Source organism: Nicrophorus vespilloides, unplaced genomic scaffold (assembly GCF_001412225.1).
Source record: "Nicrophorus vespilloides isolate i.1.1-1 unplaced genomic scaffold, Nicve_v1.0, whole genome shotgun sequence".
NCBI lineage: Eukaryota > Metazoa > Arthropoda > Insecta > Coleoptera > Silphidae > Nicrophorus > Nicrophorus vespilloides.
Genome location: NW_017097708.1, coordinates 45,911 through 56,324, shown reverse-complemented (window position 1 = coordinate 56,324; position 10,414 = coordinate 45,911). Strand labels below are relative to the sequence as shown.

General features: G+C 37.2%; 1 protein-coding gene across 1 annotated transcript; it reads left to right on the top strand.

The window, feature by feature from the left end:
* The first annotated feature begins 605 nt into the window (after nucleotides 1-605).
* Nucleotides 606-10,080, top strand: LOC108560785 (toll-like receptor 6). Its single transcript, XM_017918465.1, has 3 exons — nucleotides 606-612; nucleotides 6,756-7,365; nucleotides 8,094-10,080. The coding sequence occupies exons 2-3, from the start codon at nucleotides 6,757-6,759 to the stop codon at nucleotides 9,246-9,248; spliced, it is 1,764 nt and encodes a 587-aa protein (XP_017773954.1). The 5' UTR covers nucleotides 606-612; nucleotide 6,756; the 3' UTR covers nucleotides 9,249-10,080.
* The last annotated feature ends 334 nt before the right edge of the window (nucleotides 10,081-10,414 follow it).

Here is a 10,414-nt window from a genome sequence, read left to right as displayed (position 1 = left end):
AGTGAAATCACATTAAAGACAAGAATTAATTTTGTCTTCATTTTTTAGTCTAGCTAATAAAGTTCTCTAAATCTTCCAGTGAAAAAAAACAGATTTCAAATTTCTAATGAATGTTTGGCTTTGTATACAATGATTAATAAAAGACAATTATGTTTCAATATTATATAAAATTTAATAAAAATTCAAGCAAACATGAATCTACATAATAGTTTTTGTAATTGAATATTCATTAGTAATTGTGTTAATATAAATTAAATGTTGTATATGAAATAATGCGATGTGTTATGATATTAATAATATACAGAGTAAAATAGGAATTGTTTCCGACAGAATGTAATAAAGAATTGTATAAATACGGCATGAAATACAGATTTCCCCGAAGGTTCTATAAATTTTTGCATTAAGAAACTATTATTTATATTCCGCACTTCGGGGCTCGTAAAGCCGCGACGTCGGCGCGCGTTTTAAGAGCGTCGTGAAAACCTTTATTGCATCAATCTTTCACTATTACGAACCGCGTGCGAGTTGCGCAACAAATGCAATTATTGTTATGAGGACGCGGTGGAAATCAAATCGTTTCTAATAGCGTGAATCTGCTGCTGCAGAAAATACGTACGTATTTCGGTTTTGGGTTTCGGTCGCGCGGCTTTGCATGCATGTAATAAAGAAGTGTTAAGATCGTTTCATCGTTTATTATTGTTATAAGGGAGCTGCTGCTGCTGCGGTGCGGTGCGGATGTGAGCCATAATAGCCGGTGACCGTTTTATTATATTACATTATCTATTTATCTTTGGGGTCACTCTATATAGAATCACTTGCAACAGGATACATGGGGAAGCGGACGAAACACAATACGCGCACTCGAACTGCACCGTCAGAGACCGTCACGGGCCCATAATGTGAGAGCACAGCCGTGACAAAAGATACTTTTTTTTCTTCTTTCTTCAAAAGACCTACCATGGAAATTAAAACACATTCATTATTCACACTTAATTATAAACTATATTTCCTACTATAATTATATTTTCAAACAGAAAGTTCAGTTTATTTTAAATTTAATATATAGAGAAGAAAATTGAAACTAAATTATATAAAATTCATTAGAATTAAGAGCGAGAAATGTCTTAATTCTTTTTTAGTATCAGTATAAGGTTGTAATTTAGATGAGAAAATCAGGTGATCAGGCAGTCCGTGCACTCTGCGGCAATAACCTTTAATGCTGTGTAGTAAGCGAAGAGCTAGCAAGTATGTTATAGTAATGGCTCAGTTTTAGGGCCCGACGCTCTTGGCGCATTTAAGGAATTTAGTGTATTCCAATATTATCAGGGGACATAGTTTAAAAGCCGTAGATAATACGTAACAAATTGAAACGATGGACAGAAACCAATTATATACTTAATTAATTAATGATTTTACTGACCTATGCCGGTTGCGCAGATGCTGTGCACTTTAGTCTACAAAAATCGCGTGTGTGGTGTATGAGTCAAGAAGGCGTTTCCTCGACATCTGTAGGTGATCGAATTTATGTGGGCGGATTGGAAATTAGTGCGTAATATTTTGCTGGCTCTCGTAAAGAATCATAAATGTGAAGGGCGACGGAAATCGTACATCGAAAAGCGAAAATTGCGGATAAATCTTTCGCGAGAAATCTGTTTTCGACGATCGAATGTTACGGAATGCATTTGTCTCCGGGGTTTATTGCCAAAAGGGCAGAACAAATGGGCCGGTCGAATCCGCGAAATCCATTATTGTAAAACGAATAAACACTAGTGAACCGATATGATATGAGTTTTGTTCATTTCGTTCATTTCGTTCGGGTGCTGCATTTAGAGTTTCGGTTATTGGTGTTTTGGGGATTTATGGGTCGCTGCGCTGCAAAGTCGCACGTTGTGATAATGCATTAAACTTATACACAACTTTAACCCGGTCGAGCCGACGCAGCCGGAAACGGATGCGTGACATCTGCCATCTTCGAGCGTAAATCAACTTAAGCCATTATGAATTTTATATGAAACACGATTTACACATCATTCGTTGCTACCGAAAAATAACAATAAAACAACATGTATTAAGTATATTGCTGCAGCATAACCAAGTCATTCATTTAGCACCAGTCTTAAGTGAAACGTGTTTTGTTTGTTTCTGCTTAAGATGGTAAACATCATGCATATTTTTTTGCATGTCACATTGATGCGATGCTCAAGACGACAGCAGACTAATTCATATAACCAGATGGAATTAACATTTTTTATTAAATAGCATAAGAGAAACTAAAACAGAAATATTGCATTATCTTATTTAATTGTATCTATTATTTTGTATTTTTGTTTTTATTTCAGAATTAACTTAAAAATCAAATGTTCGATGCTTGCTTAAACTATTAATAAAATAATTTAATATGTTTCATTGCTAAATCTTTAGATCGTAAACTTCTTTGTTACAAGACTTATTCAATGGTGAATTAAGAGTTCAGAAGACTTCTTAAGACGTATTTCCTATTTATTGTACAAGCCTTTCACATTGGAAGTGCTTCTTTATTTGCTGTGAGGACGTGAATTAGTTTACATTCGATTATTCTTTAAGTTGATACATCTCGTGTTAAGTGGAAGGAAGGAAAAAGGAAGGAACGTCGTCGACGGGTGAAAGAAAAAAAAAATCTGCTAAATTCATAGGACATCAATCACTCCGCCAGCAGTTATTTTAGGAGCCGCTCAGATTATCGAGGGTGTAGATGTATTAATGCGATACTAAACGCCTTTCCAGCTGAAAGCTTCATCTCCATCTAGTTACGACCCGTCGACTTAGTCACCCCCAAACCTCAACACTCGCACACATATTTGCCGACATTAAAATATGTGGGATATTTCCAAAAGAATGTTATTTAATTATTGAAATGCTGCGACCCATATTCTTCTGGTACGAATGCAGAAACCCGCAGCTGCAAACTGTGTTTCAACTTAAATATTCGCCGTATGTTACCGAACTCAAGTTGGCGTAGGTTGGCCCCTGAGGCGCAGCTTTTTAAATTGTACACATCGATGGGGAATACAAATACAATTTCGTCGGTACCCGTCGTTCACTCCCAAATAACATCACGTACTACAACCATGTTCGGCCACATTCAAACCCTCCCTCCCTCCATCAGCAGCCAACGTCTTTCCAACAGATCCCTCCTGATTAAATATTAATTAACCTTTCCTCTGCGCTAAAATCAAACACACGCATTACGTAATTTCGCTCGATTAATCTTCGATATACAATCAATGAGTATTTGCTTAGTCAACAAGGAACTATATTGAAATACCTTTGCCTATACATACTACCAACCATAAAGTAAGTTTCTCATATCGGAATATATTTATAATCGGATAAATTGCGATACAAGTAAACGTAAAGGAACCTCATAATGTAAATAATACATATACAGTGAAACAAACACCTCGCATAACGAGCAAAAATGACTCGCTTAACGAGTGACGATGTGTATTTTTTGAATATATTTTACTATACGAGTAAAAATCCGGACATTTTGGAATGGATTAATCTCGTTAAGCGAGGTTCCACTGTATATTGGTTTAACGTTAATCAATATTTATAAATAATGGTATGGAAATGTAAAATATATAAGATAAGGTTGGGCGTTAAACATTATCAAATTCTAATTGTTATTTTCATCAGATATTAGAATAAAATTATCATTTCTATAAAGCCTAATTTAATGCGGATGCGCCGGGCTCGAGATGGGAATGCTATAGCTTTGACTGAATTGATTAAATTACACGATTCGGTGAGTTTTACAATTAATCAAGATTAACGTGCAGAATGGAGTGCGTCATAATTCGAATGTGCCGGCGATTAAACAGCTGTCAATGATTCTGTGACGAGACGTGGCGCGTTGCTAGATCGAGAGGGTTTGTTAATCATTAATAATTTCGTTTGCAAGTGAAATTTCATTAGGGGTCGGAGGCCGGCATACGGATGCGTTTGCCATATCCATTATTAATCATTAATATGTCAACATATACGATCCGATTAACTTTGTGTTGCATAACGATAAAACCTTGTGTCTGTGTTGCAGAACGCGTTATGTGTGTTCAGGTTAGCGCATGTGTATGTATGTATGTGAGTGGCATATTTCATACTTGGAAATCCCTAATTATCTAATCAAATCGCGATTCAACCGCGATTTTCCGGTCTAATTGGTGCATTTTGCTGTGAGTATAGGTGTGCGTAGGAATGTTGGTACATCTGGCGCGTATCTCACACCTCTAACACGGTGTTTACACGGTGCATATTTTTCGCACGCGGCTGCATATATGCGCACGTGCGAATTAAGGGGGCGCTAAATACGACGACGGGGGATCGCAAGATATTCCGTGTTAGCGTTATGGGGGTTGCATAAGTAATTCTATATGCATGAAGAAGATATTCGCGCGCGCGCACGGAGATGCGAGAACGCCCGTAAATTGGAGCCCGAACATCGCATTTCGTTTAAGTGTAAAATGCTGTGTTGAGGGATTACAGCTTCTCTCTTTTTTTTGCGCCACTAAACTAAGTAAAACTAGACTCGAATATGCATTTATATTTTATGACTCTCATCTTCATCAGCCATACAACTTTAAATTACCTCCTACGGACGTGAGATACTCTGTTTTCTCGTTTATTTTCTCTTTTTTTTTATAATTTTGAACCTTAATTAAGTAACTTAATGCGAATTGTTACAACATAAAACGTTCTGTTTTTCAACGAAATAAGTTAGATTGTAATAAAAACAGGTTTCAAATTATAATTTTATACTAATACATAGTGCGTTTAGTCCGGACTATGCGAGGTATTTATGTATTACATCAGAATTGATTTATAATTAAATAAATAAATTCATTTAAATTGAAAAATCTATGCTTTTAATTATAAATAATTACGATTGTTTTAAATTGGTTAAAAATGTATAAAGCAGTTGAAAAATCTGATTATTTTGAATATAATTGAAGAAATTATATCTGATTGTTATAGGTTTTAATAAAATATGTCTATAGAATTTATGTTGCGGAAAATATGTGACACATATTGATTCCAACATATTTGATAAAATATTTAATATATCTTGCACAGATATTAAGATAACTAAATTCTGGTTAGGATTTTAATATATTCTACGCAATAAACTTGATATATAGACGTCCACATCGTTAGAAATAAGACGCGCCTACCTACCTATCCCGGCGTATATAATCTCTGCTCTCAATTTTCCTTCCACTTGTCTACAATCCTATGTATGCATACTGGATGCCCATTTATTTTGGCTCAGTTTTATTACGCGAAAATTGTAACAGATCAGCGTAATTTTTTTTTCTTATTCTACTGCCAACAATTTTTATTCAAAGTTTCCCAAAGAATGGTTATGTTAAATACAAATATGATACACCGATTACGCGTTTACTTCAGTAATCAAAGAAACGAGAATGGATACAAAGACAAGTTCTTATTAAATGGATGATGAATCGTTGCAAATTTAATGGGGCACTCGGGGAGCGATGGCGGTGCTCGTACAATTGGTAATTGGCAAGCTTTTCCAGAGGCACAACATCTTTCCCAAGCTCTCTCCACTAAATGGAATGGGATCTGCGCTACATGTGCGAGGTTTCCTTTTCTTTTTGCGGAAAAAAATAATCCCGTTCAGGTTAATTACATCCTCGGGGGGATTATCAGAATGATCATCGTTGATGGCGAGGTGTAGTGCCCTAACATTAGAAAATAGTTGTGCGGGTAATAGAGGGTAAAGAATGTCCCGTATAAGGTATAAACTTGTCTTGGGGCCGTTGAGCCACCGGAATCCTGATTAACGAGCCGGACGCTGGAGATGCTTCCACACATTTTCACATTCGCCGCAAAATTCTCCACGATATTTCCGACTACACAATAATCTACTAATTTATTTACACTGCACGACCTGGCCTACATTGTCAACAATAATCCAAAACAAACGAAATTAGTATAACGTTGGAATATATACTCGTCATTATATAATAGTTCTAACTGAAGCTTTGTAATGTTACTTTAATACTAGCTTGTAAGAAAACTTACATCTTGCAATCATGAGATTTTGTAGAATCATATAAAAAGTTGATTTCTAATTGATTTCTGCAATCATTGTGAAATATCAGAATCCGGTTATGCCGAAGTCAAACGCTTCACTTAAGGTAATAGGAAATTATAAGGAGTGCATAATTAATACATTTCTCTCTCTCTCTGAGTCCTTCTAGATCTGGCCTTTATGGGAGGTACCGTACCGGTGGGCCGAAGGGGCCGCAAACACCGCTAAACTTGTAATCGCATTAAAACCCGGGCGAGCGTTTGTCTTTCACTAAAATTCACTTCGTCAGAGAAATTTAACCACGGAATGAATATACATGTCTATCCATTTCCAGGTTTCTCTGGTGAAGAATTCGATCCTTAATTCAGTTAGCTTAACTGCACTGCGTTAATTGAAAACTATACATAGCTTTTTGAGCATTTGATAATTGTAATTACTACACTCCTTGCCTCTGAAATAATTTGTATTATTTTACCTACACTAATAATTTACTGAATAATATAGAGAGAAAATCTAGTGTTTTATAATAATTTATTATAAAAGTTAGAGTTAGAATTGAAACCATTGTTCCGTTGGACAAAAGAATGATTTAAAGTATATACATTTTTCTGTTTCCGCCACTCCTTGTATATTTATTCGAACCTCTTTTTCTCTGTTTCAGAATGAATTACTTTGTTATCTTAATCTTGTGGTTGGCGGCGAGCGGTGGCGAAGCGCAAATCTCCTGCTCGGATGAGTGCGTCTGTTATTTGGATACAAAGGGCCGGAATGTGGTGGATTGTAAGGAAGGCGGAATGGTGGGACCGTTGGTGCTCGCCAACGTCAGCACGAAAATCGAAGTGTTAAAAATCACCGCCCCCGAAGATAACATGAACGAGCTCACGATGAATCCGGTCATCGGAAATTTCAAGAACCTGGAGGAGATTCACATCATCCGCTCGAACATACCCAATCTGGGAATGCATTTCTTCTATGAACTGCACAAATTGGAGGTGCTCGATCTGTCGCAGAACAATATCACGCAACTGTTGCCACCGAATTTCCTCGGACTGAATAAACTGCACGAATTAAATTTGGATGATAATCGTATCAGTTCACTGCCCAGCGAGACGTTCAGGTACTTGAAAGAGCTTAAAGTGCTGTCGCTGCAGAAGAATCGTATCGAAGTCCTCAGTCAAGGCGTTTTTCGTTTGGTCGTCAAACTCAGGGTTCTCAAATTGAATGGTAACTACATCCGGGACTTTCATCCAGACGTTTTTAAATATGTCAAGGTATGCATTATTTACATTCAATCAATCTTAAAGCTAGCTTAATATTTTGAATTAATATGTCATATGAAGAATTTAAACGAATCTTAATCTCTAATTTCTATAATACAAAGAAGTAATAATCTTTAGAAGAAATATGTTTAGAAACAATTTGAGTAATGTGTTTGTTTTTATTTATTTTTTTTTAATTAAATTGCGGAGGACAGTGAAATCTATCGTGCGAAACGTAATTGCCTCTTAATTTTAAGTGAAAAATGAAGTGCGGCGCGGTTCGGTGTCTGAGAATAATTAAATTTTTCCGTAATTGCGACCATTAAATATATTTTGCGGTGGAAAATGTAAATGCGAAATATCGAATAAATAATGAATTAGGTTATACGGGGAAGAGTACAAAATTCATAAACTTGACGGTACATTTTTCGTCGGATCCCCCCCCTTCTTGGTTGCGTCTTGATTTAGCATTAAAATATGCAGAGTTATAAATTTGTCGGAACGCGTGAACTTGAAAACTTCGGCGGCGCTGAAACTTTTTTCATCAGTTTTTGTTTAAAAATTATGTGTTAATTAATCATTTCGGTACGGCCCTGCGGGTTTAACGTCGGCTTCTCTCTCTCTCTCCGCGCAAACTTTATGTGCACAGATTATATTTAGTTTATTTTTCTTTTCTGTTTTGGTTTGATGTTACTAAGATTTTCTTTTTTTTGTGTGTGTGTTTGTTTATTATGTTATAGGATTTACGTGTGCTCGAGTGCCGCGGTTGCATGTTGACGGTGTTGAATCCGCTCGTTCACGAGCTGCTGCCGCATTTGACGCATTTGGATATCGGGGAGAATCAAGTCACTTGGATGGACGCAACAAGTTTCCGGGATTTGCGGAAGTTGAAGGTGCTGAAGCTGGACAGCAATCAATTGAGTGTAATACCTACTGGCGTCCTGTCAAATCACACTGATTTGAAGCGACTGCATTTGGGAAGGAATAGCATCTCGAACGTGGAGGAAGGGGCGTTCAGGAATCTGGTGAATGTGAGTGAATTGGATTTGGGCTACAATAAATTGGAGCGATTGGAGGGTGACGCGTTGCGAGACACGAGGAAGAGCTTGGAGCGGCTGGTCCTGAGTGGGAATAAGTTGAGGGCGGATGACATTAAGGAGTTACTGGCCGAGATGAGCGTTCTGAAGGATCTGCAAATGGCCGAGATGGCGCTCGGGGCGCTAGATGAAGGCGTAATTCCCGAGACGGTTGCCGTTTTAAATTTGGGCGGTAATCAGTTGCCTTATCTGGCTGCTTATGTACTGCCGCGGGATCTGAAGGATTTAGACTTGTCTCGTAACGTGTTCAGGGGCTTACAGGACGACGTCGTGAAGAAAGTGGAGAACGTGCGCTGCAAACTGGATAATAACCCGTGGTCCTGCGATTTGTGCCACATAACCCATATGCTGGCGAGCGTAAACAGGAGCAGAGATTTCTACAGCGTCAGGTGCTCCCTGCCGTATCACCACAGGAATAAAATCCTGGGAACTTTGGATCGCGACGAATTGAGTTGGTGCAACGCACAGAGTTATTCCTCCGAGGGTGCGAACTTGTACCTCAGTCGCGATGATGGCAGATTAGGTATAATAGCTGCGGCTGCTTCGCTCCTGCTGCTCCTCCTGACGGCGTTGGCAGTCCTCGCTGCCGTTTTTTACACGCGTAGACACGCAGCCAGATACTACACGCACGAGGAGCGTAGATTAGATGAGAAGGAGGCCATTTTCGAGAACCAGAGCCCGCTCTTCGGGGAGGAGCTCAGCTTCAAATTCCCGCTGGACCCGATCGACAGGAAAATATCAATCGCCACAATAGACGAGATTAAGAAGGAACAGCGCGCCGTCTCCAATGGGACCTGATATCCCGGTTCCAACCAAGTCTACGCCCTTCTTAAATAATTTATAGATCTTCTCCTAACATTTATCAAACGACAATTTACACCCCTTTTTGATAGAAAACAACCAATATATACATTATCTCTCTCTCTACAAATATACACATACAGAGAGGAGAACCATTCCAATCGAAACACTGCCGCTGCCAATGCAATCGTCAATTAATTATGCATCCATTAGATTAACCCGGCTTTAAAAGTGCTACGCTGTACGTGAACTGGTGATTCATTAAAAACACTAATAGATGTCACTTAATACATGTCAGGCTTACATTTAGCAGCGAACACGCTGCACGTTATAATTCGTTTAAAAATTGTTTAAAACAACTTTCGGTGCCATTTCTGTTAGAAACTGTTAATAATGCGGGACGTTATTTGGTAAGTGTTGTTGTTTACTTTTTTTTATATATATATATTTCTTTCAAATTTTATTACGAAAACGAATCGAAACGACAACAAAATTGAAACAACAAAAGCGGGTTTGAGTGAACTAAATCGTGGTTTAGTTCACACCGATCCAAATCCAAATTTCCAACAAACTGCAATTGATTGTGGAAGTCGCACGGACGGACTGACCGGTTGGCTGTAAATAAAACGAAAACAGCAGCGACACACACATTTAATATTAATTAAGTTTAAAATTAAATTAGTCTGTGCGCGCGCGTTTGTATTTGCGGACAGCACACAAAACCAGTCGCCAGATTGTATTTTGCACTCGTTACGCAACAATTTTATAATTAATTCTGTGCCAACGAATTCCATTCGAAGTTCACTCCAAATTTTAATAACATAACATAACAAAAAAAATATATATACTGTATTTAATCTACTTATTATTATAATTTTATATTATTATTATATATGTGCGTGTAATGGAAATATGTGAACGTTGTTGTATTATATAGTACTTAAAATATTTTCGTAACGCATTACTAAGAGATTTTTTCTTTAATATTTATATTATATTATATATATATACGTGTGATTTTAGTCCTGTAAGTGATAATTAAACATATATTTTTCAAATTAATTTTAATTATATTTATATCAATAAACAGTATACATCCAAAACGAAGCTGGTTTTAATTGAAAATGATTCTGTAAGAATAAGTAAAAATAATAAAAAAAAAC